Source organism: Drosophila rhopaloa, unplaced genomic scaffold (genome assembly GCF_018152115.1).
Source record: "Drosophila rhopaloa isolate 14029-0021.01 unplaced genomic scaffold, ASM1815211v1 contig_167, whole genome shotgun sequence".
NCBI lineage: Eukaryota > Metazoa > Arthropoda > Insecta > Diptera > Drosophilidae > Drosophila > Drosophila rhopaloa.
The window spans coordinates 9,596,213-9,620,709 of record NW_025335047.1 but is presented as its reverse complement, the minus strand read 5'-3'; the positions used below and the strand labels follow the sequence as shown (position 1 = coordinate 9,620,709).

At 47.5% G+C, this 24,497-nt stretch overlaps 10 protein-coding genes across 13 annotated transcripts; 4 read left to right on the top strand and 6 right to left on the bottom strand.

Annotated features, from left to right (window-relative positions):
- The first annotated feature begins 196 nt into the window (after positions 1-196).
- Positions 197-3,411, top strand: LOC108044691 (cysteine protease ATG4D). Of its 2 annotated transcripts, XM_017123774.2 has the most exons (6): positions 197-304; positions 480-1,428; positions 1,488-1,683; positions 1,756-1,832; positions 2,003-2,481; positions 2,541-3,411. In XM_017123774.2, the coding sequence occupies exons 2-6, from the start codon at positions 480-482 to the stop codon at positions 2,847-2,849; spliced, it is 2,010 nt and encodes a 669-aa protein (XP_016979263.1). In that variant the 5' UTR covers positions 197-304; the 3' UTR covers positions 2,850-3,411. The 2 variants fall into 2 exon arrangements, with proteins under 2 accessions (XP_016979263.1, XP_016979262.1); XM_017123773.2 differs by lacking the exon at positions 197-304 and having other exon boundaries at positions 339-1,428.
- On the bottom strand, positions 3,171-5,926 carry LOC108044690 (protein O-mannosyl-transferase TMTC4). The gene has a single exon (XM_017123772.2). It carries the CDS (start codon positions 5,791-5,793, stop codon positions 3,676-3,678), a length of 2,118 nt encoding a protein of 705 aa, XP_016979261.2. The 5' UTR covers positions 5,794-5,926; the 3' UTR covers positions 3,171-3,675.
- A 236-nt stretch (positions 5,927-6,162) lies between these two features.
- LOC108044713 (trafficking protein particle complex subunit 6b) lies at positions 6,163-6,810 on the top strand. The gene is made up of 2 exons (XM_017123814.1): positions 6,163-6,299; positions 6,366-6,810. The coding sequence occupies exons 1-2, from the start codon at positions 6,231-6,233 to the stop codon at positions 6,753-6,755; spliced, it is 459 nt and encodes a 152-aa protein (XP_016979303.1). The 5' UTR covers positions 6,163-6,230; the 3' UTR covers positions 6,756-6,810.
- Positions 6,756-7,458, bottom strand: LOC108044712. Its single transcript, XM_017123813.2, has one exon. It carries the CDS (start codon positions 7,444-7,446, stop codon positions 6,811-6,813), a length of 636 nt encoding a protein of 211 aa, XP_016979302.2. The 5' UTR covers positions 7,447-7,458; the 3' UTR covers positions 6,756-6,810.
- A 176-nt stretch (positions 7,459-7,634) lies between these two features.
- LOC108044710 (zinc finger protein 28) lies at positions 7,635-9,064 on the bottom strand. The gene is made up of 2 exons (XM_017123811.2): positions 8,691-9,064; positions 7,635-8,636 (listed from the first exon to the last, which is right to left on the bottom strand). Exons 1-2 carry the CDS (start codon positions 9,021-9,023, stop codon positions 7,635-7,637), a joined length of 1,335 nt encoding a protein of 444 aa, XP_016979300.1. The 5' UTR covers positions 9,024-9,064.
- Positions 9,065-9,145: 81 nt separating this feature from the next.
- LOC108044709 lies at positions 9,146-10,982 on the bottom strand. The gene is made up of 5 exons (XM_017123810.2): positions 10,481-10,982; positions 10,006-10,370; positions 9,747-9,943; positions 9,526-9,687; positions 9,146-9,466 (listed from the first exon to the last, which is right to left on the bottom strand). Exons 1-5 carry the CDS (start codon positions 10,890-10,892, stop codon positions 9,244-9,246), a joined length of 1,359 nt encoding a protein of 452 aa, XP_016979299.1. The 5' UTR covers positions 10,893-10,982; the 3' UTR covers positions 9,146-9,243.
- An 82-nt stretch (positions 10,983-11,064) lies between these two features.
- LOC108044711 (surfeit locus protein 4 homolog) lies at positions 11,065-13,466 on the top strand. The gene is made up of 4 exons (XM_017123812.2): positions 11,065-11,329; positions 12,058-12,321; positions 12,384-12,794; positions 12,853-13,466. The coding sequence occupies exons 1-4, from the start codon at positions 11,279-11,281 to the stop codon at positions 12,937-12,939; spliced, it is 813 nt and encodes a 270-aa protein (XP_016979301.1). The 5' UTR covers positions 11,065-11,278; the 3' UTR covers positions 12,940-13,466.
- A 685-nt stretch (positions 13,467-14,151) lies between these two features.
- On the top strand, positions 14,152-19,042 carry LOC108044706 (N-acetyl-D-glucosamine kinase). 3 transcript variants are annotated; one of them, XM_017123804.1, is made up of 6 exons: positions 14,197-14,226; positions 14,287-14,365; positions 14,788-14,883; positions 17,401-17,611; positions 17,843-18,068; positions 18,258-19,042. In XM_017123804.1, exons 3-6 carry the CDS (start codon positions 14,858-14,860, stop codon positions 18,854-18,856), a joined length of 1,062 nt encoding a protein of 353 aa, XP_016979293.1. In that variant the 5' UTR covers positions 14,197-14,226; positions 14,287-14,365; positions 14,788-14,857; the 3' UTR covers positions 18,857-19,042. The 3 variants fall into 3 exon arrangements, with proteins under 3 accessions (XP_016979292.1, XP_016979291.1, XP_016979293.1); XM_017123803.1 differs by lacking the exon at positions 14,287-14,365 and having other exon boundaries at positions 14,152-14,226; XM_017123802.2 differs by having other exon boundaries at positions 14,174-14,365.
- On the bottom strand, positions 14,961-16,844 carry LOC108044704 (serine--tRNA ligase, chloroplastic/mitochondrial). Its single transcript, XM_017123801.2, has one exon. The coding sequence runs from the start codon at positions 16,359-16,361 to the stop codon at positions 15,081-15,083; it is 1,281 nt and encodes a 426-aa protein (XP_016979290.1). The 5' UTR covers positions 16,362-16,844; the 3' UTR covers positions 14,961-15,080.
- A 60-nt stretch (positions 19,043-19,102) lies between the features above and the next one.
- LOC108044703 (cytoplasmic FMR1-interacting protein) lies at positions 19,103-24,195 on the bottom strand. Its single transcript, XM_017123800.2, has 9 exons — positions 23,862-24,195; positions 21,965-23,796; positions 21,614-21,906; positions 21,425-21,537; positions 21,171-21,370; positions 20,579-21,114; positions 20,424-20,518; positions 19,980-20,366; positions 19,103-19,913 (listed from the first exon to the last, which is right to left on the bottom strand). The coding sequence occupies exons 1-9, from the start codon at positions 24,066-24,068 to the stop codon at positions 19,701-19,703; spliced, it is 3,876 nt and encodes a 1,291-aa protein (XP_016979289.1). The 5' UTR covers positions 24,069-24,195; the 3' UTR covers positions 19,103-19,700.
- Between the last annotated feature and the right edge of the window lie 302 nt (positions 24,196-24,497).

Here is a 24,497-nt window from a genome sequence, read left to right as displayed (position 1 = left end):
TCGAAGTCACCAACAGTAACCAATTCTGGGAAATGAGGTCGAGGTTTTTCGGAAGTTTATCCAACACATTTCAGTATCAATTCAAAATCACTTAATGAATTTTAATTAATTATGTAGTTTTTCAGAAAGTTTCCACAAAGTTCAAAGCGAAATTCGAAACACAGCTGACATACATACATACGGACAATAAATGCAATCGATCAGTCTGGCAACACTGCGAATGGCAATTGTACTTCTCGCGAATAAGAATAAGAAAAACAAATTTCGTATAGTTACTTTATCTTATTTTGTCAACAAATAAACGGTGAGTAAACATTTGTAATTAGCACGCAATCGTCGGTTGTCAGTTGAGCCAGGGCCAGCAAGTGGCTCGCACCGAGATTGCTATGCCGCAGTTCTTTAAATTCTCCAAGCTGCGGACAAAGCGTCGTCGCTCATCCTACACTTCCGCCTCTGTTTTAATGTCCTCTTCCACGCAGATGAACTATGACCAAGTTATTTCCAAGTTGACCGACGACAAACTAATGCTCTTCGAAGCCGCTGGCGAGGGCAACATTGTGGAGGGCAGGCGGATGTGTGGTCAGGATGCGGACCCGCTGTCCCTGCCGCTAGTCGAAGACGGCGCCGTCGAGGAGGAGCAGGTGGCCCCCATTCAGACGATCCATCGCGACACAGTGTTTGCTACTCCACGCGTCCCCTCGCCCTCACCCGTGAGCACATCAGGTGCAAATTTGAACCTCAAGTCGGAAAACGCTGCGACAGCAACACCGCAGCGCAAAATATCGACGTCATCACGTTTCATGAACGCCTTCTTCGGCGGCAGCAGCAGCGGTCCGAGCTGCGGTCACGTGGAGCAGAACAGCGAGGAGCCCGGTGACCTGGCGGCCAACCGAACGCCCACCAAGGGCATGGAGTCTAAGCTAGTGGCCATTTGGCACAATGTGAAGTACGGATGGAGCGGCAAGATGCGACAGACCAGCTTTTCCAAGGAGCAACCCGTGTGGCTTTTGGGACGGTGCTATCATCGCCGATTCACGCCGCCCGTTAGCATGGAAAGTTCCATTACCGAGCTGCCTAGCGGGGCGGATACGACGCCCGACAACGCCACATCAGCGTTCGACAGCATACAGGCTACATCGACGTCTGGCTCCTTGTATCCAGCCCTGAATCCGCTGCAGATTGACGAAATTGTGGTACCCCAGGAGCTGGGAATGGACGCAGTCGAGAACCAAGTGGGTGAACAGCCTTGGGAGGAGGGTATTGAGGGATTTAGGCGCGACTTCTACAGTAGGATTTGGATGACATACCGGAGAGAATTTCCCATAATGAATGGCTCTAATTATACTTCCGATTGTGGGTGGGGCTGTATGCTAAGGAGTGGTCAGATGCTCTTGGCCCAAGGACTCATCTGTCACTTTCTGGGACGCAGTAAGTTAATTGGGCCACCTTCAAGCTTATTGATTTTAACAAGACTTTTCTGTTTGCAGGCTGGCGCTATGATTCAGAGTCGCAGTTGCACTCCACCTACGAGGACAACATGCATAAGAAGATAGTCAAATGGTTCGGGGATAGCTCCTCGAAGAGTAGTCCCTTCTCTATACACGCCCTGGTGCGCCTGGGGGAGCATTTGGGCAAGAAGCCGGGTGATTGGTACGGTCCCGCCTCGGTCTCCTACTTGCTAAAGTGAGTGCATAATTTTATCAATGAAAGTATTGACAATCTTTATCATAATGAAAAACCTTTACGCTACCACAGGCACGCCTTGGAGCATGCAGCTCAGGAAAATGCAGACTTTGACAATATTAGCGTATATGTGGCCAAAGATTGCACGAGTGAGTACAAGCCAAAAGAATTCACTAAATCGAAGATTTACAAGAAGATAATTGCCATGACACATTGATACGCCTAATGAGTAATTGCTGCAGCCTTGTTACTGAAGCTCATTACTCATGGACTTATTTGATAATGTATTTGGTTTGATAACCGAGCTTTCGTGTTTCAGTTTATATGCAAGATATCGAGGACCAGTGCAGCATACCGGAACCAGCCCCCAAACCTAATGTGCCTTGGCAGCAAGCGAAGCGACCTCAGGCCGAAACGCCTAAGCCGGAGCAGCAGCAGCAGCACTGGAAGTCTCTCATCGTACTCATACCCTTGCGCCTGGGGAGCGACAAACTGAATCCGGTGTATGCCCATTGCCTGAAGCTGCTGCTAAGTACGGAGCACTGCCTGGGCATAATTGGCGGCAAGCCCAAGCACTCACTGTACTTTGTGGGCTTCCAGGAGGACAGGCTTATCCATTTGGATCCGCACTATTGCCAGGAGATGGTCGATGTGAACCAGGAGAACTTTTCCCTGCACTCTTTCCATTGCAAGTCTCCAAGAAAGCTAAAGACCAGCAAAATGGATCCCAGTTGTTGCATTGGATTCTACTGTGCCACAAAGAGCGATTTCGACAGCTTTATGGAGAGTGTTCAGCTGGTAACCCAAAATTCAACATCTTTCCCGTAACATTATAATTACTTTGTTAAATATTACAGTATTTGCATCCAATGCGCTGTGCCTCCGGGGCAACTGTGGAGAAGGCGGCCGGGAGCTATCAAAACACATCTCAATCAGCAACCCATCAACAGAGCGAGCAAACGGAGATGAACTATCCGCTGTTCACATTCTCTCGTGGTCGTTGCCTGGACCACGAGCGGGATGAGATGAGCGATTCGCTATACAAGCCGCTCATAAAGCAAGTGGCCGAATTGGCGCAAGAACTGGGCGCCCAATTGTCGCCGCCGCAACATGGCGACGAAAATGATCAAGATGATAGTGAAAGCGAAGAGTTCGTGCTGCTGTAGAACGTAACCGCCCCATAACCTTGTTGCTGTGTTAGCTGTGTTATTTACTCATTATTATTTGATTTAGTTCCCAACCGCCGTTGCTCGCTTGTTCGCCTAGAAAAACCCAACAGACCCGTATCTCAAACACAAAGACTTTGTTTTACCTTTACGCCTACGCATATAGTACATAGACGCATGCATGTATCTTGAATATTTACTGATGTCCACGTTAATCTCTCTTTTGTTCGACTTATAGTCTCGCATTCTGCCAAAGTGTTTCTGCTTTTTTCATGTTCCAGCAGCCCGATCTGTTTATGTGTTATATATAAACATGTGTAATTTGCGGTATTATTATTTTAAAAACATGAAACTTTAATGGAATTGAATCATTTTACAATGGTGCCACAATTGTCACTATTTTCTGAAGTATTTCATGTAGTCCTTACGTTCTAGAATTTAGTTAATTTATGTAAGTCGTCTTGTAATTGTTCGATCATTAATTAGTTTTAACATTAATTGTATATACCCTCGAGTAAACTAACAAATAAATAAATTATCCTAAACTTATACTAAAAATAAATATGTGTTTTACTGAATTGTTACTGATGGGATATGGATTTCACTTTAGCTCCAATCGTGCTGGATTAAACTGTGAATTTTTAATGTCTTTCATTAGTAAGTACATTTGTATGTTTCTGGGACTAGTGACTGAACCCACAACCTCTGTTTTTGTCCAGGATTATTTCGTATTATTGTATAAATTACAATATCGTATGTACCATCCATTATTGCTTTTTGCGTTCTAAGGCAAAAAACTTTTGCCGCGCGATTTGAAAGCTAACTCTTATCTTTGGATGACCTGCGCCTCCCGCTCCAGGCGTTTCAGAAGCTTGCTGAGATTCTCCCGCGCTGTCGTTGCCCTCGCTGCATTAATACTTATCGCCGTTCGATAAGCCTCTATGGCCTCCTGGGTTTTGTCCCACCGATGATAGAGCACCCCGAGATTCGTGTGGTAAAGCATGTTGTGGGGTTCCAGCTCAATAACACGCTTATATACCGACTCTGCCTCAATGTAGTGTTTCAGCTTGCCAAGGACATTGGCGCGAATGAACAGGATGCTGACTTCGTTGGGCAGATGCAGCAGGGCCTGATCTGAGAGGCGCAGGGCGTCGTCCTGCAGTCCTCGATTGTCCAGCATTGTGAGAATGTTGGCCCAGGCTTTCGACTCTCGGGGATTTAGCCCCACAGCGTGCCGCCAATGATGCAGAGCATCGGCGTATTTTTTCTGCTCCAGATACAGATTTCCCATATTGTAGTAACAGACGGCAAAGTTGGCCCTGTACTTTAGTGCCTTCTCATAGCTGGCCAGTGCCTCTTCAAACTTTCCCTGGGCCGATTGCACAATGCCCAGATTCATCCAGGCCGCCGGAAATTCCGGATACGCCTGCAAGGCTAGTCGAATGTAATCTTCAGCGGAGGCCAGTTGGCCATGCTCCCGGTACAGGTTGCCGAGGTTCATCAGGGCTGACTCATAACTGGGATACAGCTCAATAGCCTTGTGGTAATGCTGGAAGGCTTTCGTATTGTTTCCGGTATCAGTGGCCAGGCGGGCGATGTTGTAGTGCACCTTGGCGTTATCGGGACACACTTGTAGGGCGGATTTAAACAGCTGCTCCTCATTTAGCCAGTCGGTGGCTCGATGTCGTGTCCGCAGCATCATCACAGTGAAGAGCAACATCAGGAGGACTTGCAGGGCAGTGCGCCAAAGGGATTTAACTGTGCTGTTGTCGTAGCAGTATAGAAATCCATAGATGGACACAAGACAAAAGCCAATAGAAGGTACATAAAGCGTCCGCTCTGCGATCACGAATCCGACGCAAATGATACCCGACGCCGGTAGGAACGGTATGACCATCAAGCCCAGGGCTAGCATCATTCCAGGTAGGCGGCGGAAGTTCATCAGAGCAACCAGCACGAGGGAGTAGAATCCGATGACGCCCTGCAGTCTGAGGTCCCAGATGCTGGTTACCAGCTTGACACAACCCAATGCCCAGTCGTAGCACAGCCAGTGCGGGCACAGCATCAGCCAGATATTCATAACCAGCAGGTAATGCTGTGAAAGTCCACGCGTCAGAATGTGCTCGTTGTGGGCCACTGGGTTGTCTACTTCATTGAATGTTGGCGTCTCGAAGTCCTGCCACCAGAGGCGAGCCGTTAAAAGGCCCAAAGTGCCAATGAAGTAGACCAAGTAGCTAATCCGGGAGCGCAACAGATTCCACTGATCCTTAAGTGTCAGATGGAAGTAGCCATTCTGAAAGTAGTCCAGCAGCACACAAGACATGGGAATGGTCACGGCGGACTCCTTGAAGAGCATTCCCACGGCCGTGAGGAACATGATCAGGCCGCCAGTTTGAGGACCATATTTTCCGGTGTTGGCCACGGTCAGCAGAAGGCAGAGCAAGTGAATCATGCCGAACATCAGCTCTGCCCTGCCCACCACGCCCGAGACCGCTTCTGTGTGGATTGGATGAGCGGCAAACAGAGCAGCGGACAGGATGGCCCATCGCTCCGTGTTCACTTCCGGCACGTACAGCGATCGCACCAATCTCCACATGAGCAGAGTATTGACGCAGTGCAGCAGGAGGTTCAGGAACTTCATATGCGCGGCAGTCAAGCCCAGCAGGGCGAACTCATAGTGGAACATCAAAGTAGTTAGTGGCCGGAAGGACTTGTGCGAATCGGGACTGAGCAAAGAGGCGCCCCAGAAGTCGTGTGTGAAGATCGCCGTCCAGTTGGTGGGCAACGTGTTGACATCCCGGTTCTTAACTATGGCCACCGTGTCATCGAAGACGAACTTGGCCCCACTCAGGCCTCCACATCCGTAGCAAACCAGGCAAATTAGCACCAAGATCGCCTGGCACACCATGCTATGCAGCGCAGCTTTGTGGGTGAGGCCCAACATCCTGGGTTTTTAACTTATTGCTGCTTTGCCAATTTTAATTCACTAATTTTGCAAATTCAAAACTGCTGTGTTTTGTATACATTTTTTTGTTGTGGTTCTGGCCTAACAACCCCGCACTCGTTAGTGATGCCTACTCGCCAATGGCCATTGATAAAATGTAGATAGAAAAAAGCTAGATGAATATAGGGTTTAAGAGTAAATCATTTTACGTTTAATGTATCATTAAGCTAATTGTTGATTGGCCATAATAGTAACAAAATGCAATTTAAAGCCACTAAAAACAACCTTGGCAAAAAAAAAAAAATTGTGAATAAAAAGCCGCCAAAACTTAGCTTGACATTCGCGCGTCAACTACAGCAACAGCTGATCAGCTGCTGTTCAAAACAAATCCATGCAAATATCTTTCAAGTTACAAAGAAAATTTACTTGTCTTTAAAATGTCCGAAGAAATTCTTTTTGATTGCCTGCATGCAGAGATAGTGAACTATTGCCTAGATAGCAATAAGGTAAAAGTCCCTGGAAATTTTCAAAACATGTCCAACAACTGATTTTGCATTGGTTCCGCCTATTAGGAGCACGACCTGGCCACATTGGAGTATATAGGCTTCACCACAGGCTACCGCCTGATTGAACGCCTCACTCGCGAAGTTTCGCGCTTCAAGGACGAGCTGGAGACCATGAAGTTTATCTGCACAGACTTCTGGACACTCATCTACAAAAAGCAAGTGGACAACCTAAGGACAAACAATCACGGCATGTACGTGGTGCAAGACAAGGCGTTCCGCTTCTTGACACGCATCTCACCGGGCACCAAGCAACTCGAGCACGCGCCCAAGTTTGTGGCCTTCACCTGTGGGTTAGTGCGTGGAGCCCTCAGCAATCTGGGCATCAACAGCACCGTGACTGCCGAAGTACAAAGCATTCCCGCTTGCAAGTTTCACATAGAAGTGAATAGAAACTAATTAGGTCTTAACGCAATGGTTTATTACTACAATTATATAGTTACTACAGACTAGACTAAGCTATCTTCTCATAGAACGCCACAACGTTGCAGTCAGCCCAGTTGAGGCGTTCACGGAGGGTCCATTGGTCGGCGGGCAGTTGCGGCTGGACGGGATTGGGATCTGTGTGGATACCCAGAGCGGGCAAGGGTCCAATCAATATAAGCCACTTTCCCTGAAACACTCTAAGATAGTCCTGGAACGCCCGCCGATTGTTGAAATAGCAGAAGAGCAAGGCACAAGGAGAGATGTTATTACAGCAGCTGCTCAGTAAATCCGTTTCCAGTTGACTGGCCTCGTCCACATAGTTGAGCGGTATGAAACTCCGAACGGAGTATTTACTCTGCCACCAGTTGCGATCGACTTCTAGGCCAAACACAGAGATTTTCCGGCCACCAGCTGCGGTCATCAGCCATTCCAACAGCCCGCTGCCGCAGCCTATGCTCAAAATACTCTGAATTTTGTGAATGTCCAGGAGCTGGTTGAAGTAATCTAAATCTACTGATGTGGGCCACACCCAGAGCAGCTTGCGCTTCAGCTGCTGGTCCAGGCAGTCGCCCAGGGCGAGCAACTTGCGCCAGTTGCCCGACGCACCATCAGTTAGGTAATAAATCTCCCGCAAGGTCTCGAGTTCCGACCGCTCGTCCAACATATTGAATACTGATAGCTAAGAGTTAAGCGATTTTGCTGCTTCCGATGGCCGGCGAACTTGGCAGTGACGTCGGCACGCGGAAATATGGCTGGCGGCCAACAAGGCGGTTGCGGTTCGCTTCGGTTCGCAGCACCTGACTTATCTCTAATAAATCAGAGGGCCTGCGAAAAGGGCCAACATAATAGAGATCAATTAGTGTGCTCGTTTTCGTACGAGCATTTGAAATTCTTGCGCCAGTGTATCCCGCTAAATTTGGAGCTGCCTTGTCCCGGGCCACATGGTTGACGTTGCTGCAGGGTGGGTTCTTGAGTCTCGTCGAGACCAAGCTCATTCGAATACTCTTCGTTGTCCAAGTCCAAGATGATCTTGCGGTAAAGTAGGACATTTTCTTCAGGCATGACATCCGGCAGTGGCTGGTGTTCAGTTACAACATTTGAAGGATCCAGCTGCATTTCAGTGAGTGGAATTGGCTGTGGAGGCTGTAGTGGTAGTATTACTGGCTCCACGTTGCCCACGCTCTGGATCACGCTGTTGTAGCGCACGATCTCGGCTGGTCTCTCCTCCGACTCTGTGGTCACCTGGGCACTAGTGCCTGGTGCAACAATCTCCACACTGCTCTCGAACGTACAGCCGGGATGCATTGAACGTAGGTGCCGCAGCATGTTGTCCTTCCGGTTCACCGTGATTTCGCATTGCATACAGCGGTAGCGTTCCACAGACTTGTGCTGCCTTAGGTGACGGCCCAGTGCATCAGCATCGTTGTAACTTTTGCCGCACAGGGAACAGGATAGGCGCTCGCGATTGGAATGACGCTTCATGTGCAGCCGCAGCGTGGTCTGCCGCAGAAAGGACTTTTGGCAGACCTTGCACTTGTGCCGGATGCTGTCCTTATCATGCTTCCGCAAGTGCTGATTCAGATTGGCCTTGTTCTGGAAATGTTTGGAGCACAGTTCGCATTTGTAGGGCAGGCCGAGATCGGAGTGGATTGCCAGGTGGCTTTTAAGGGAGCTCTTGCGGCGGAAAACCTTTTTGCAGTGCGGGCACACATGCTGCTCTTGGCTATGGGTAAGCATGTGGCGCTGGAGAACGATTGGCTGTTTGAAACTTTTCCTGCAGATGCTGCACGAGTGCTTGGATTGATTATCATGGCTGCTGAGGTGGTACTTCAAATGGGAACGAGTGGCAAACCTCTGGAGAAAGTAGAGTCATTAGGACATGTAGAAATCCTGACGAAACATACTCACGCGACTGCATTCCTTGCAGCTAAATTTTTTGAGGAGATCGTCGCCACAGGCCAGGTGGTAATATTGCTGGGTGCGACTTCGAAAGTCTTTGTTGCAAACCGTGCAATGATAGCCTTGTTCAGTGACTATTATCCGCTTGTCGGCAGAAGTTATTGCTTTGGACTCCTGTTGCTTAGGTATTATCCTGGCACTTTTCTCGCTTGCAACTCGGCACTCAAGGCAATCGGAAACGTCCGCCAGCAGGCAAAGGCGGCACTTCATGTGTCCACAGTTGTCGGTGACGAGGCGATTCTGTCCAGTCGCTTCGCAGTTGCATCGAGGACATTTATTCATCGCTTTAGTTAACAAACATTCAGGAAACACAGAAAAGTAAACTGCAACTGCAGTAGTTCTTCTTCTTTTATAACAACTTTAAACATTCACCATGAAACGTAAACAAAATACACGGTGAGAAATTCTTGTCTTGTTTTTATATCCTTTATCTTAAACCTAACAATTAAGAAGATTTTTATATACGAGTACTATGAGCTGAGTTTTTCTTTGTCCTTCCTGACTATTCACATATATTTTCCAATTCCAATCCGGCCACGTGACCAGGAAACAGGTGTGCCTTCTTCATGGGCACTTGCACAAAGTAACGTTCACAAAACTTGGAATCACGCCGGCACAGGACCTCCTTGATAATTTGACTATAGGGAACCTTCTTGGTGATCAACAGGCGGCGTGTCTCACCAGTACCATAGCTACTTGATCGCAAACCATATCGGCTGGCCATTCTGCAAGGAAACACAGTCATTATAATCTGACACATTTTAATCGCAGATCAAAAACTCACTGGTGAAACTCGGCGCGTTCTTCTTTCGAAAACGTGGGCTCAAACTGCATGTCACGCATGTCGTCTGATTTCACGTAGTTTACTATCAGCTTGCGGTAGTCAGCTAGATTTCCTTGTGTGTTTATTGAGCCCAGGCCATTGCGATTGCTTTTCAGAAGGTATCTGAGAAATTTAAGGAGCTTAGTGGTGATGCATTATTTAAATTTAAGTCTGATACCTACCCTACTGGCTCCTCACGTCCCTGCTTCTGGCGCCCTAAGCCTCCGCCCGCCCAGCCCATCAATCGCATCATACGGTAGCCCTTGTTGCTGGCATCCAACTTTGGATCGCCCAGGCTGTCGGCTGACTCTTTGATGACGTTGATGTTCACGCCGTCTTTTCTCTTCTCCACCTTGATGGTCTCGCGAGTGGCATTCAGCTGTAGAATGGAAGAACAGTTTACATCTGACATCAATCATCTACTTACCGGATCAATCATACCTTTATGCTGTAGCAGTGGGATTGCAGAAAGAGCAGTGCTTGCTTGAAGGCCGTATACTTGGCCACCTTGAGGTTCTCTCCCTGCCCGGAACCTATCACCACTTCATTTAGGAATGCATCGGCGTATTTTGTCGTGTCGCTGGCAGGCTGATCTTGGTTAGCGCGCTCCTCGTACTTCATATTGGCAATGTTGCACGAGTTTCGAAGGCACTCGCGCCCGGACAAGTACAATATGAGTTGGCCGTAGGGAAGGTCTTGAAAGAGATCGATTGGCTCGCCGCCCCCGAAACGCAGGCGTTCTCGTGTGAATCTGTTTGAGCTATCCTTTGTGGGATCCGCTGCGCGAGCGGCTGCAACCCGGCGCCCTAGTTGTTAGAATTAGGCATTAGGCAGGCTGTGGTCTCTGGCTCTTATAGTTACTAGTGATATAAAGAATCTCCTACTCCTCTGACCCACTAATTGTTCTTCCGTCTACCTTTGGCTCGCTGCTCCGCCGCGTCTGAGGCCGAGACAAAGGTGCGCTTCAGCCGCTGATCTCGTTTGCGTCGGAAATCCTCTGCAATTTCCTTGGACATTTCGGCCACCAGGTGCATCGTCTCGCTGGGATACTTGCAGCCCATGAACTCCATATTGACGAACGTCTGGGCGAGGCACACCAGTCGGTCCTCCTCGAACCGCTCCTTGTGGGCCAACATGAAGCTGCGGCGTAGATCCCAGTGTTCCTCGCTCTCATACTCCGTGCGGTAGCTGTCCACATCCCAATCCAAAGAAAACTCTCCTGATCCGTAGCCGGCATCCGCCTGGGCCTTTGCTTTGACTTTTTTTTGCTTTGGTTTCGTGTCGGCGCCAGCATTGTCGATCTTCTGAACTTTGTTTTTGGTAGACATTTTAGCAAGATATATCAAGCGTCTTTTTGGTGGGCAAATAAGATGAGTGCACGCTAATGCTTCGATTGTACCGATAGTCTTTAAGGTAATTTTTAAGCCCAAAATGAAGTAGTATATATTTTATTATATCCTAGTATATAATGGTATTTATTTGTAGGCCGGTTGGTTTTTGTTGTCATTGTCAGCGCGGTCACACTGATCACGGCTCCTACAGCCATTCCGTCGTGCGTGTGTGTTTTTAAGTTCCTGCTTTTAATTCATGATTTTTTGGTAACTTGACTATAATTTTGAGAGCGACGCGACGCCCAGGACCTCAGAAACCAATTGCCAAAGTGTCTCATCCAGCCAAGAGCACTTAAGTGAGACATAAGTGAGAAACTGCCAACATGAGCATACCCAACGAGTATATAGCGAAAACGGAGGATGTGGCGGAACAGGTAATATATAATGGCTACTCCTGATTCTGCTGCTGATTAGGATCACTAGACCGCCAGGAATCTATATGCTCTCCGGAGCGGTTTAATATTGCCAGCAAATGGGTTTCGCGAGGGAGCCCTGGCAGCTGCATGCTGGGAAAACTGCCAACGTCACCCAAACGCGGCAAAGTTCGAGGGTCTTAACTGCACTATAATCACGATCCGCTGACAAGTTGGCTACGTGCCAGGTACTAGCTTCCCATAAGGAGCACCTCCATTGGTTACCATTGAATCTCCAGTACTTCAATTAACAGTTGTTGCGTCTGCCGCAGGGGAAAACTCTCTTTCGCTTCCTCTTTCCCACCTAAGTGTCTGTGCTGTGTCTGTGTGCGTGCGAGAGAGCTGTCTCCACAAGTGAAAGTGCTGAGAGAGAGTGCGGGGTATGGTGGACGCCAGCGACCAGGTCGAGTTCCGTAATAGTCGGCGTGAAAGCCAGATGAACTTGCCCGCGATTTACATATATACATTTATTAAAATTACACGGGAGGCCAGTTAAAACCCGTTAGCTGGCAGATAGCAATCGGTAGATAGAGCGTCTAAAGACACGTCACAGCCAGCGGTCGATTTCCATTGACTACGCGAAAGCCACGCTCAATAGAGTTGTATATTTCAATCCCTTATCACCATATCAGTAGCTGCCTTATCACCATATCAGCTCCCATCCTGATCGCTCTTCTTTTTTTTTGCAGGTTATCAAGCGCGGCAAGAATGTACTGCCCACGGTGGCCCGCCTGTGCCTCATCGCTACCTTCTTCGAGGACGGCCTGCGCATGTACTTCCAGTGGAACGAGCAGCGTGAGTACATGGACATGAGCTGGGGCTGCGGAAAATTCCTGGCCACGGTCTTCGTTCTGGTCAATCTGCTCGGTCAGCTGGGCGGATGCGGCATGGTGATGGCCAGGTTCAAGGTGGACATAGCGGTGGGCCTGCTCTTTTTCATCGTGGTGCTGCAGGTTAGTCCGTCTTCTTACTTCTTTGAGGAAACTTCGTACTAATCAGGACACTCCGCTTCCAGACCGTAGCCTACTCCATTCTGTGGGACTTCCAATTCCTGCTGCGTAACTTTGCCCTGATCGGAGCTCTGCTGCTCGTCCTGGCCGAGGCCAGGATCGAGGGACGCAGCCTCTTCGCCGGCGTGCCATCAATGGGCGACAACAAGCCCAAGAACTTCATGCAACTGGCCGGCCGCATCCTGCTGGCCTTCATGTTCATCACTTTGATCCGCTTTGAGCTGAGCGTGTGGCAGGTCATCCAGGACATCATCGGTTCCATTCTGATGGTGCTGGTCGTGCTGGGCTACAAGACGAAGCTGTCCGCCCTGATCCTGGTGGCTCTGCTCACGATCTTGAACCTGTACCACAATGCCTGGTGGACCATTCCGTCCTACAAGCCACTCAGGGATTTCTTAAAATACGATTTCTTCCAGGTCAGTCTTTGATAATAGCTAACGTATAGTTCCTTGTTACAATGTGTTATATTTGCAGACTCTCTCGGTTATCGGTGGCCTTCTCATGATCGTGTCCTTGGGCCCTGGCGGCGTTTCCATGGACGAGCACAAAAAGAAGTGGTAGAGGGCCCAGACACCGGTCGCTCCTTGCACGAAACACTTTCAGCAATTGATTTTTACCGTGTTTTACTCTTTCCGAGAAATGTTAGTTAGGATTTACCATAAAATGGGACAACAACAGGAGCAGCATCAGCAGCACAACACTGGCACGTATAAGAACTTGACAACTTTCAATAAAGGGACTTCCGCAATACCCCTTCTCCACTGGCTTACTAATAGGGATCATCCAAACCACCCCAAAACATTTTCATTCGCGCACATTCAACGACAAACTTCGACTACATTTAAGACATTTTCTTTTTGTACATAACGACAAAGCAAGAAAAAAGTGTGGCCCCTTTTTTAGCCCCTCCCAAATGAGACACATAACTGATTTTTGTACCTATTGCTTGTCAACATCCATATTTTCGCCGATTTTTTATATGATTTGTACGCTCTTATAAATAAGTTGTAACCGTGGTGTTTGCGTTTTGTTGTTTGCTAGAAGTTTGAAAATGAAAACGATGTATAAAATATGATGTACCAATTGACCATGATTTGTTTCTTTCGTTTATAAGCAAAAGTGTAATAGAATTAAATTGTAACGTTTTAATAAACCTAAAAAAAAAAGCCGACGACTTTTTATTTAAATCTTGGCGCCATTCGGTAGGTGAATGGCAAATATGTACTTTGCTAAACAGCACTGGGGCACAGCTGTCTGGCTACGTCACAATAAAAAGAGTAAATAACGATATTCGACTATGGTATTCCCGGTGACACGCCGAAATCAACTTGCCCCATCGATGAAGTGAATACTTGATACTAACTCAGAATGAATAAGTCACCAGGGCCTTTTGAGCGCGGATCGTAATCCCCGGAATTTGACAGACAGCAGGGTGTGGGAGTGAAGGTAAGGTAAGGCTTTAATAAAAACGCCCTGAATTGACTTTCTGTGGACTGTGGTGCAATTCTTACCATCAGTTTCCTGATCATTAAAAAAGACGACAAACATGAATGCATGCCTTTTATATGTCCTTTATTCAGCAACAAATATATTATTAGGAATAACTCCATTTGTATATTTGTATGTCAATGGATTAAATCAATTAGCAATTCGTATTCCAAATAGTGGCATTATAGTGGTGGAAATGCGTGTTGCATAGGTTTACCCGGAAACAGTATACCCCTATGTTTTGGGTCCACAGGGTATACAAATATCAATGAGTCGTGGAGCTCAAAAAGAGAATGTGCCCAAACACAACACATTCCGTGTTCAAAGCGTTCGGAACGTGGACGATTTTAGCTCTGCCGGGTAAGAGTTGGATGTCGTAAACACTAGTAACGTTCCTGCTTCTAATCAAAATCTAATAAGTGCTTGGAAGTGCGATTGAAAGGGGCTTGGTGTGGTAAATCAAATCTGCAACCGCTGTTTTATTCGAGATAAGTGTAACGTAAGCAAAATTGAGCGAATAAATTATAAACTAGTTTGGTTGGGGCACGCTTTTGACTCTCAAAATTTTCGGGCGAGAGCTGTAATACAGGCAAACCTCTTGAGAAAGGAAATGCGAAGCACAAATTCCGAACTGCTTTGTAACGGACATTATAAATTAAAGCCCCCGTGATCGAAAATTGCATTCTTTAAGCGCATGCACCTCTTGCTGTGTTGCCTGAACTGGATTTAGATTTCGGTGTTTTATTTATATGCTGATTTCACCTGTGTCAGCGCTATTTTCTTACCTGTACGGTTGACAAATGTTTTGGGGCTAATGAAGCGCGATAAGGTTGATCCGAGTGCTAACAACCCGTTGTGCTGCTCAATTTAATCGAGCAATTGTTTATTGCCTAATTGCAGTCGTTTTTTGTTTTCTTGCAGGAATTGCCTTCGTCAAATCACCAAACCACATTCAGTTGGGATTCGTTCGCGCCCAGCTAACTAAATCAAAATGAAATATTTCGGCGGAGTCGAAGGGTACGTAAAAAGGTCACCCCTCAATTTGTAATTCAATAGCCAAACGCGATGATTAATGAGAGTGATTAAGCGCAGAGTGTGTTATCCCCTGATCTGCCAGATATCAGCGAAGCGTAGTACTGCAAAAGATTCGCCTGCTTTCGTTGATAACTCCAGCGCTTTAATGATAACAGTCAAAGGTACAGAATGTGATTAGGCTAAACCTTGATGAACTTAACCAGCTTCGTCTCGGGTATCCGTTTGTTCCGCGTGATCAGCTCCTGGCCGTCCATGAAGGGTCTCAGCACGTCGGGTATCTCGATGGCATCTCCCCGCTGATAAGATTCCAGCAGGGCAATCAGCAGACGGGGAATGGCCGTCGCCGTTCCATTGATGGTGTGGGCATGCAGAATCTGGCCATCGCTGGAGCGGCGGTATTTGATGCCCAGTCGCCTGGCCTGGTAGTCCGTGCAGTTGCTGCAGCTGGAGATCTCACCCCACATCTGGCGGCCTGGCATCCATGCCTCTATGTCGTACTTTTGGTACGCCGGAGCGCCTAGCTCACATGGCGGCATGTCCAGCAGCCGAAAGTTGAGGCCCAGCCGCCGAAAGAGATCTACCTCAATGTTCTTGAACTCCTCCAGCTCGGCCTCGGACTGTTCCTCCGTGCAGATGGCAAACATCTCCACTTTGGTGAACTGGTGCACCCGGTAGATGCCCTTCTCCTCCTGCAAGCCCGAGGTTTCGGCCCGATAGCAGCGACTAACGGCGGTCACCTTAAGTGGCAGCTGCTCCTCTTGCAGTACCTTATTGGCGAAGAATCCGGCCAGGGCCATTTCCGAGGTGCCCGACAGGCACTCTCCGTTATCCAGTTTGTAGACTTGAGTGCGCTCCCCATCGGTGCGCATTCCACAGGACTCGATCACCTCCCTGGGCAGAATGTCCGGCACGGATATCAGCTTGAAGCCCTGTCCAGTGACCGCTTGAAGTGCATACTGTATGATGGCCTGCTCCAAGGTGGCCAGCTGCCCGGTCAGATAGTAGCTCTTGTGGCCCGTATAGTTGCCCAGGTGATCCATGCGGTAGAGATTGAGGGCACGGGCGAGTTCCGAGAACTCCTTGAGGCTGGACTGTGGTGGCAGTTGCCGGTGTACATACTGCGCCAATTCCCGCGGCTGTTCACCGTAGTCTTGAAGTCGTGGATGCGTGGCATTGGGCAGTTGCTCCAGTTCCACCTGCAGTTGTCTTAATTGGTCCTGATCTCCAGCCTTCACCCCCTGGATAAGGGAACGAATAAGCGGCAGGTTGTTCCTGTGATGGCGCGCAATCACATTCCGCTCCAGCTCGTCCAGTTGGGCACTGGTTGGAACCGGTCGTGGTTTTGGTGCCTGCGCCGCCTTTGCGTCATGCGACCTTTGGCGGCGCAGCAGCAGTAGAGGCCGCAACAGCCGGGAATTTGTCAGCAATTTCATTTTAATTAACGCTCCTCCTTGGGACATTCCGGGAATCGCGGGTGGCGGTGCGGTTTCAGTCACTATCCAACGAAAACATTCAATGTTTTTGCGAACAATTGGTTAATATTTCCGCACACCCGCACATAACACCATGTTGTCTTGCGTTAAAAATTAACATTCTGTTAACATTCGATTATTTATCGAAAACTATTTATTTTGTAGGACTAACGTTACGCCAAGCTAACGTCACGTAACGGAACTCGAGTTTGAATTACTGCCAAAGGTATTTTTATGACTGAAATAAATTGGACTCTGGTTAAAAATAGTTAAGCGAAGATAACAAAACGTCTTTTGTTGTGCCCATTTTGAATAGACTATCAAATAATTGCTTCAATTGAGCGTATTAAGCAGTGCATATTCGTCACGTCAGTTACTATCTCCGTTGCTGCAATGTGCATTATAAAGGTAGTTGCAAGCCCCTATATGATTTTCTTGGATTATAATCCAAGTTTGGATAGATATGCATACACACTTTCTTTTTGCCCGCATTTGAACTCGGTTTAATTTTTATGTTTAGGTTGTCAAACACACAAAGAAAAATGTATTCAAAGAATTTTCTATGATGTAAAATTAAAGATTATATTTGAAAAGATTTTAGTTAGATGTTAGAATCCCGAAATTATATTTGTTGATCTAAAAACATTAATTAATTCTGACCAGAGGTGTAGTTAAAATTGTACTAGTTGCTAGATGGTCTACGCTAGAACAAATTTAGGATCTCATTTTGGCATGATTCACATTTCTAATGATTTAAAATTGATATCAAACTATTTTTTCATTGTGTATATGTACTTTATTTATGTTTTCCCGCATTTGGACTACAATTTGTGCGTGTGACACGTTTTCTTCAAATGACTTTGTCAATTGCGCGGTTCTTTAATTCCAATTTGCGGTCTCCAGATCGGTTAATTCAATTTGATTCAATCGCGTTATTGTCTGCGGTCACGGCCCCGGTCCAATAACACCTATTGTGTAATGATGAAGAGAGCCCGGAAATAGAAACTATCTTCTTTGTCTTCTGCAGCGGAGCCACCCACTCCAGACTGGTCATCTGCGACGAGAGTGGCCAGTCCGTGGGCTCCACCAGCGGCCTGGGCACCAACCACTGGGGCATCGGCATCCCGGAGTGCGCCCGTCGCATCGCCGACATGGTGGAGCGGGCCAAGGAGGAGGCCGGCATCCCCAGGGAAACGCCCCTAACGAGCCTGGGATTAAGTCTTAGCGGCTGCGAACAGGTTAGCCATTACTAATACTTTTTTGGAGGTTGCATATAATATATAAAATTTAACAGCCTATTTTTTTAACACTTTTAACATCATCTAATGACAGTAAAAAAATTTGAATTTTAAGTTTCACCATTTAAAGTTAAAGTTAAATTTATAAAGTTCACATTAAAGTCATTTTTTAATTGGTCTTTAAAAAGAAGCTAAAAAGTTGTATTAAAGAGAAAAGTTTAATTCCAACAGGAAGCCACCAATCGCGAGTTGGAGCAGGAGCTGCGCACCACGTTCCCGGACCTATCCCAGAGCTACGCCGTTTCCAGCGACACGATGGGCAGCATGTACACCGCCTCCTCGATTGGGGGAATGGTCCTAATATCGGGAACCGGTTCCAACTGCCTGCTGCGCAATCCTGACGGATCCACGTCCAATTGCGGCGGCTGGGGCAACTTCCTCGGCGACGAGGGTAGCGGTAAGTGGGGATCGGAAATCGAGTGGCCTTATCAACTAATGGTCTACTAATGCCGGGCCAATGTCGAGATTAACGGCTGCAACTCCGATTAGGATTGCCAGATAACGTTGATTGCCATTGACTCATTGCCGCCTTTGTTGTTGATTTCGCAATTATCATACTGACCCCCAAAACCCTTATACTCGGCAGCCTGGTACATCTCATACCGAGCAGTCAAGGTGGTGTTCGATCATATGGACAACTTCGAAAAGTCTTCGGCTCCCGTGGAGAAGACCTGGGCCCTGATCAAGGATCACTTTAGCCTCGAGACGCGGCTGGATATGCTGCCTCACTGCTACGCCAAGTTCGACAAACCCTTCTTCGCCAATCTGTGCAAGAAACTGGCACAGAATGCGGAGAATGGCGACGAATTGGCACGCGGTCTGTTCCGGGAGGCCGGCGTGCACCTGGCCCGAATGATCCTCGCCCTGCTGCCCAATGTGCACAAGGACCTGGTCAAGTCCGGCGACCTGAGCGTGGTGTGCGTGGGTTCTGTGTGGTCCAGCTGGGACCTGCTGCAGGAGGCCTTCATTGCGGAGCTGTCTAAGACGGAAATCCACTTCAACCTCAAACTGGTGCGAATCACCAAGAGCAGTGCCTACGGAGCCTGCTATCTGGGAGCGGATAGCGCAGAGTTCGATCTGCCGAGGAACTATGCGGACAACGTTACAGTTCTGTACACGTACACTGATCCTCGAAAGAAAGCCAAGGCGACTAACGGCGTGAACAGGGAGCCTTCAAGCTGCTAGTTAATTTGTATTAGACATCCATTCCGAAATACACATCCAAATTGCCAACTATTCATATATAAGAGTATGATAAATCACTTTCCAGATAGTGGAACGATTTGTAGTATTATATGGAGTTAACTATGCAAGTATTAATGTTAAACCCTGAAAAATTAAAATAATTAATGCCTCTTTAATTTTTTTAAATCATTATCAAGAAGTTATCTTTCCTTTGCCAAGATTTTTCAATCTGAACCATATATGTTAGGTTTGTTAGAAATACGTATGAAAATTTTATTCGATAATGTTCATTGTATTAATTGTATGTGTCTCAATGTTGGCTGTCACTGTGCGGCATCTATTTTGTAATACTTTGATTGTGTTTAAAGCCAATTCGTTTTTATTTCGCCGTGCTGTCATCAATTCTTTGGCTAATTTGATTCTCAAATCGGGGAGCAAAACAAGAATGTTTCTATTTGTAGCAAAGAAATATAGGAGGCCAAACATAATATCTTAGGGAGCTTAGAGTAGAGTATTTGGGATAATTTACGAGTAGTTGAATCGAATGCCGTAGCTAGGGAATCAATATTACATATATGTATAATTGCTTGGATAATACATTTAACGTACTGTTATCATTGAATGCGACATACCAAAAGAGATTTCCAATAAAATCGAATTCAAATAAAACCAAGACTACCCCTTTGCCTAAACAAATGGCCATGATGTGGGCAGCATATCCAATAACTTGGCTTTTCGGCTCCTACATTGCCACACTTTCCACCTAGGGGACTAATTTTAACTGCGATTAAAAATAACCTATTTGTATGCGGTTAGCTTAAATGCATCCTTTGCAAGGGAGCTTTCAATTGTTCATGCTCTGACGCAGCTTCTGGGGATCCTGGTAGTGCGACGATGACGATATGACCGAGGGATGCTGCGGCGGTGGAAAGCACCGTACATGCTCTACATTTGAGCCCTCGCCGTCGCCGCCCTTCAGATACTTGTTGAGAATGGAGAAGATTTGTGAGTTTAATACCTGGAACCGACGAATCCGATCCACCATTCGCTTTAGTTGCTGCAATGTAAATAAGAATGTTAGACAAAAATCTTGCAAAATAATCCCCAAGCGGATAACACTTACAATGCCCTTGACGTCCTCATCCTTGCCATCAACGCGTTGTACACGCAGAATGTGGTAGCAAAAGTCCAGAGCTTCGAAGCGTCGCTGCTGGCCAAGCAATACGATCATGACGCAACCCGCCCAGTTGAGACCCTCCCCAAAGAGTTCCTCAATGGTGTACTCCGTTCCCCTCACTGGAATGCAATAGACGAACTGCAGAGCCGACCACAGGCGATGGAACTCCGAGCACTCGTCCACATGGATAATTCCGTTGGCTGGTGGGGGACCACACCACACCGGATCGTCCAAATAGCTCTTTACCCGGTTAAGAATAACCTCGAAGATGCTGAGCCCGCAGCAAAGGCGTTCGCGTGTCAGCAAATCTCCCTCGCGTGCAATCATGGCTTGCTGTTGGTGGAGGTTTGTTAGAATATATCAATAATATTATTGAATTGGAATCCTTACCTTTGCAGTGCCGATTTTTTCTACGTTTGAAACTATCTGCAGGTTGGCAAACTGAGCCTCAAGGCGCTTTTGCTTAGCCTCTGGTTTCTCGTTCTCTGTACAAAGTAAAGACACTAGGTTACAAAATATCTTCGCAATAAATAACATTTACATACCTTTGCAAAACGGCCTGGGAAAGATGTTTTGGAAGAGGGCAGCGTGCAGTAGATCGCACACCTCCTCCTGAGAGAGCGCCTGTTCAATCAGTAGGCAAAAGATTATGCTGTTGCCAAACTCCCGGAACGACTGAAACAGTTCTGTCTTCGCGTCCGGATATTGCACGATGTCTGTAAGATGGGCCTGGTAGTAACTTAGCACTCCTGGAGACCCGTACTCGCAACGGGGAAGTTTGCAGGACTTGGGCATGGCAATCATAAGCGTTTTGGTGAACTGCAGCAGTGAGCCCTGGATCAGCGGTTTCACAATGTCCTTCAATATAATGTCCATGACGACTGCGATGCCCTGATAGCCAAGCAGACGGCACATGGCATGAAAATGCGGCGATCCAACAAAACCGGTGTACTGACCATACTGGGTGGAATAAGCAGCATTGAGCTGCTTGGAACCCCACAGATAGTAATGCGACATTTGTGGCGGTTTCTCTCGCTGTATAGCTTGTGACGACGACAGATTAACTTTGGTTCGAATGAAACTATAAGAGAGAATAGTTTAAAGTAATTTAATCATATAGAAGGAAAGCAAACTCACCGATTTGTGGCTGCGTTATAGCAGTAATTGACCAGGAAGTCGTAGTTTAATTCCACAAAGACGTGCAATGTGATCCTGCCGTATGGCGCGAGGACGTTGTGGTTAGCCTCCTTCACCATGCCGTCAAAGTTGTCCAGGGCCAAATATTTGCTCAGTAACTTGTGGCAAATTCGATTCGCCTCCAGTAGACCTTCAAGTTCCTGCAAATAAACGTGTGAGAGGCACTTTGACGGTACCTATCTAGTCTCACTTACCACAATGCCGGTAATGTCGTTGCCCTCGAAACGGCTGATGGCCAATTCAATGCTCTTGTGCATATTAGCGTTGATGCGTTGTGTGATCAGTTTGTTTAGGTCAATTGAACGGCCTACAGAGTTCAAACAAATATTGCGATTGATTTAATTTATTTTGAATTGGATAAAAGTTTAATGATTCGAGCTTACCCAATAGTTGGACATGTCGTTGCTTTAACAAAGTCTCATATCGGTTGTTGCGCGGATATGATTGGAAGTTGAAACCAAGCACCTCGCATTCCAGGCGGAATCGCTTGTCCAGAAAAATACTCCCCGCCAACTGCTTGTAGTGGGCAAATATCTGCTCGCTCAGCTTGTAAACGAACTGGTCGAAGCACAGATTCACTTCAGCCTCCACCTCGTCGTAGAGGAACTGCTTTCGGAAGACGGTGAGGGCGTAGAACGCCGAATCGTTGTACAGATCCAGGGGGTACAAAACAAATCTGTAGAATAATAATAGTTATTATTATTTGCTTAGCTTATCTTTTCCCCATCACTTACTCCATCATTGAGGGCTCCTTCGTTTGCAGAATGTGATCAGTAAGAATCCACGGCATGGACATCTCAATCGGGAACTGTATGCGCTTCTCCATGGTGATCAGATCCTTGCACTCCTCGTTGTGCTGATGCCGCACCAAACACTTGTTAACCTTTCGGCCCATGGTCATTTCTAAGTAGAACTCGCGATACCACAACTGCGAGAGATCGCAGCACTTTTGGAGCGTGTCGCTGAAGTTGAGCAGGTAGCTCCAGTAAAACGAGGTCTTGTGAAACGTGTCGATCTGCACCAGGCAATTGCCGTCGATGTCCTTGCGTAGTGTGCGCTTGCCGCCGCTCTTATCGGCAATCAAGGACTCCAACATGGTGCGTACCATGTACAACTGTGTCGAGGAGGGTCCCACATTGAGGCGCGGCACCTGGATACGGAATCCGCCGTCGGGATCCTTCTTCCCCTTGGCCACTGGATCGTCGGTGGGCTCGTAGCCCTTCTGCCAGTCCGCCGAAGTCTCACGCACCGACATAATGATGCTGCGGATCAAGTCCTTCTTGTTCTTCACGGCCTTGCGCAGCGGTTCACGCAACGAAAGCTGGACAAAGTCCTGCAGCTCGGAGTAGATGTTACGTCGGATGGCCTCGCACAACACGGTCTCGATGCGCGCCATCAGCACTTGCAGTCCCTTAATCATGGCAATCACTTCGATGAGGGCGAACTTTTCCTCGGAGGTGTAGTTATAACGGGTGGCCCGCTCGTACTCCTCGGCCTCAACGGGACACTCCTTGTTTTGGTGGTGGTCTGTTGGGTGCAGTAGCTTCCAGGAGTACAGCTCGGTGACCACACTGGTCCATTCCGACAACAGTTGCAGGCCGCGCAGGGCCAAATCGGCAGTAATCCGGTTCTCAGCATCAGAGGGATTCTCCTTGACGGTGGTGGTCACCTCGTTTGTGTATCGCGCCAACTCCGAAATATACTTGACGTGATCCTCGCGAATCTGCGGCAGGTGCACCATCAAATCCGCCTGGGGACTAATGGCGTTTGAGCTGGACAGCGGCCACTTGCTGGAATCAAAGTGCTTGCTGCGCTTTATGTAGTTGAAGGGGGCGATTTGCATGTCGCCAAACAGAGGCACCACCTCAAGGTTCTTAAAGATGCGGTCAATACGATCTAGACGAATCTTCTTCTTCTGATCGAGCTTGTTGATATTGCACGCGTCGCTGTCCATAAGAAACAGGCCGAAGCCCATTACCTTTACCAGCATATGTTTCTCCTCGGGGGTCAAGTACATTTTTGTCTCGAACATGTGTACGCAAATGTTAACCACATCCGACAACAAATCCTCGTAGCCGACGATCTTCTCCAGCGTGTCCTTGACCGTGTCGCGGATCTTGTTCTGCGTAGCCAGAAACATGGAGAGGTTCTGGGATTCCTGCAGAGTGTGTGAGTCGGACATCACCTTGAGGAACTGCGCCGCTCGCCTGTACGTAGAGTAATCGTTCTTAACGCTGGACTTCATGTTCTTCAGCTCGTCCAGGACGGCGAACATGTTAATGAACTTGCCCAGCGTTAGCAGGTAAGCCTCGGATACGAAGTCTTTACGCTTCTCAGCGTGACACAGGCGTTTCACCTCCCCGGAGAAGGCCTCGATGGCCTTCCGCTGGAAGTACATGAAGTTCAGAAGCTTGTTCACCTCTGGGGCCAGGACTTCCACCGTCTTCTCGTAGATCTCCACGCGATTGGGCTGCTCGTTGGACTTGGGTTGTGGAATGGCGCGGGAACAGCAACGCCAGGTGTAGAGCATGACTGCATGTTTCTGCCCCTCGTCCAGGAGCACATTCTGCGGGCAAAGAGGAGGGGGAACTTGTGAGTAATTTGTGTGATAAGACGAGTGCGCTAACTCACCAAGTTGGCGTGGGTGGTGGCCTCCTCGATGTACTTGGCAATTCCTGTAACAAATCCATTGCGGTCCTCGAAGTTCGTGTCGAAGTTTGCCTTGTAGATAATCGAACAGGGCTGTGCCTCGATGCAGGGCTGCTCGTCCGGCAGCGAAAGCTCGTCCAACACCTCCACATTGGACAGCGCGTCGGCTAGCGTAATCTTCTCCGTCATGCTGCGCTCCTTATCATGCCTCCAGCAGGTCGAATGAGGTAAAATTTAACAAGGCGGGGTCCAATCCAATCGACACATAAATTTTTTTCGCCACAAATACAACACGACTCATTGCCATTCCCATGGGTGCGTTGTCATGCCATATTTAGGGAATTTTTATAAGGTGGTTGTAGTCTGTGCTGTGTATTAGGTATAGGGCTGCAACGCTTGCATATTTCACCAGTGCGCAATAGTATTTTATTTTAAATGCTTTATTAGTATAAATATTAACCTGCGGATTCCTTACTTAGCTTATTTATGTTAGTTTAAAATACTTTAATACTTATGTAAAGGAAATGTTAAGTTAAAGCTTGCTTATGGAATTTATGTATTTATTTTCATACAAAGACCACAGATTGACTGTATTTTGAAGTAGTTTAAATAAAGGAA

What these genes read in the sequence shown, in the direction of transcription:
- LOC108044703 (XM_017123800.2), bottom strand. Translation starts at nt 24,068, where the DNA reads ATGACGGAGAAGATTACGCTAGCCGACGCGCTGTCCAATGTGGAGGTG. An exon ending in ACGACATTACCGGCATTGTG is followed by an intron (nt 21,371 to 21,424) that starts GTAAGTGAGACT and finishes GTTTATTTGCAG; the next exon opens with GAACTTGAAGGTCTACTGGA. An exon ending in ATGAGGACGTCAAGGGCATT is followed by an intron (nt 19,914 to 19,979) that starts GTAAGTGTTATC and finishes TTTACATTGCAG; the next exon opens with CAACTAAAGCGAATGGTGGA.
- LOC108044710 (XM_017123811.2), bottom strand. Translation starts at nt 9,023, where the DNA reads ATGAATAAATGTCCTCGATGCAACTGCGAAGCGACTGGACAGAATCGC. An exon ending in GCTGCAAGGAATGCAGTCGC is followed by an intron (nt 8,637 to 8,690) that starts GTGAGTATGTTT and finishes TACTTTCTCCAG; the next exon opens with AGGTTTGCCACTCGTTCCCA.
- LOC108044713 (XM_017123814.1), top strand. Translation starts at nt 6,231, where the DNA reads ATGTCCGAAGAAATTCTTTTTGATTGCCTGCATGCAGAGATAGTGAAC. An exon ending in ATTGCCTAGATAGCAATAAG is followed by an intron (nt 6,300 to 6,365) that starts GTAAAAGTCCCT and finishes TCCGCCTATTAG; the next exon opens with GAGCACGACCTGGCCACATT.
- LOC108044711 (XM_017123812.2), top strand. Translation starts at nt 11,279, where the DNA reads ATGAGCATACCCAACGAGTATATAGCGAAAACGGAGGATGTGGCGGAA. An exon ending in CGGAGGATGTGGCGGAACAG is followed by an intron (nt 11,330 to 12,057) that starts GTAATATATAAT and finishes TTTTTTTTGCAG; the next exon opens with GTTATCAAGCGCGGCAAGAA. An exon ending in TTTTCATCGTGGTGCTGCAG is followed by an intron (nt 12,322 to 12,383) that starts GTTAGTCCGTCT and finishes CTCCGCTTCCAG; the next exon opens with ACCGTAGCCTACTCCATTCT.
- LOC108044706 (XM_017123803.1), top strand. Translation starts at nt 14,858, where the DNA reads ATGAAATATTTCGGCGGAGTCGAAGG. An exon ending in TATTTCGGCGGAGTCGAAGG is followed by an intron (nt 14,884 to 17,400) that starts GTACGTAAAAAG and finishes TGTCTTCTGCAG; the next exon opens with CGGAGCCACCCACTCCAGAC. An exon ending in CCTCGGCGACGAGGGTAGCG is followed by an intron (nt 18,069 to 18,257) that starts GTAAGTGGGGAT and finishes TATACTCGGCAG; the next exon opens with CCTGGTACATCTCATACCGA.
- LOC108044691 (XM_017123773.2), top strand. Translation starts at nt 387, where the DNA reads ATGCCGCAGTTCTTTAAATTCTCCAAGCTGCGGACAAAGCGTCGTCGC. An exon ending in TCGGTCTCCTACTTGCTAAA is followed by an intron (nt 1,684 to 1,755) that starts GTGAGTGCATAA and finishes ACGCTACCACAG; the next exon opens with GCACGCCTTGGAGCATGCAG. An exon ending in TGTGGCCAAAGATTGCACGA is followed by an intron (nt 1,833 to 2,002) that starts GTGAGTACAAGC and finishes TTCGTGTTTCAG; the next exon opens with TTTATATGCAAGATATCGAG.
- LOC108044704 (XM_017123801.2), bottom strand. Translation starts at nt 16,361, where the DNA reads ATGTCCCAAGGAGGAGCGTTAATTAAAATGAAATTGCTGACAAATTCC.
- LOC108044712 (XM_017123813.2), bottom strand. Translation starts at nt 7,446, where the DNA reads ATGTTGGACGAGCGGTCGGAACTCGAGACCTTGCGGGAGATTTATTAC.
- LOC108044690 (XM_017123772.2), bottom strand. Translation starts at nt 5,793, where the DNA reads ATGTTGGGCCTCACCCACAAAGCTGCGCTGCATAGCATGGTGTGCCAG.
- LOC108044709 (XM_017123810.2), bottom strand. Translation starts at nt 10,892, where the DNA reads ATGTCTACCAAAAACAAAGTTCAGAAGATCGACAATGCTGGCGCCGAC. An exon ending in GGCGGAGCAGCGAGCCAAAG is followed by an intron (nt 10,371 to 10,480) that starts GTAGACGGAAGA and finishes TCTAACAACTAG; the next exon opens with GGCGCCGGGTTGCAGCCGCT. An exon ending in CCCACTGCTACAGCATAAAG is followed by an intron (nt 9,944 to 10,005) that starts GTATGATTGATC and finishes TCCATTCTACAG; the next exon opens with CTGAATGCCACTCGCGAGAC.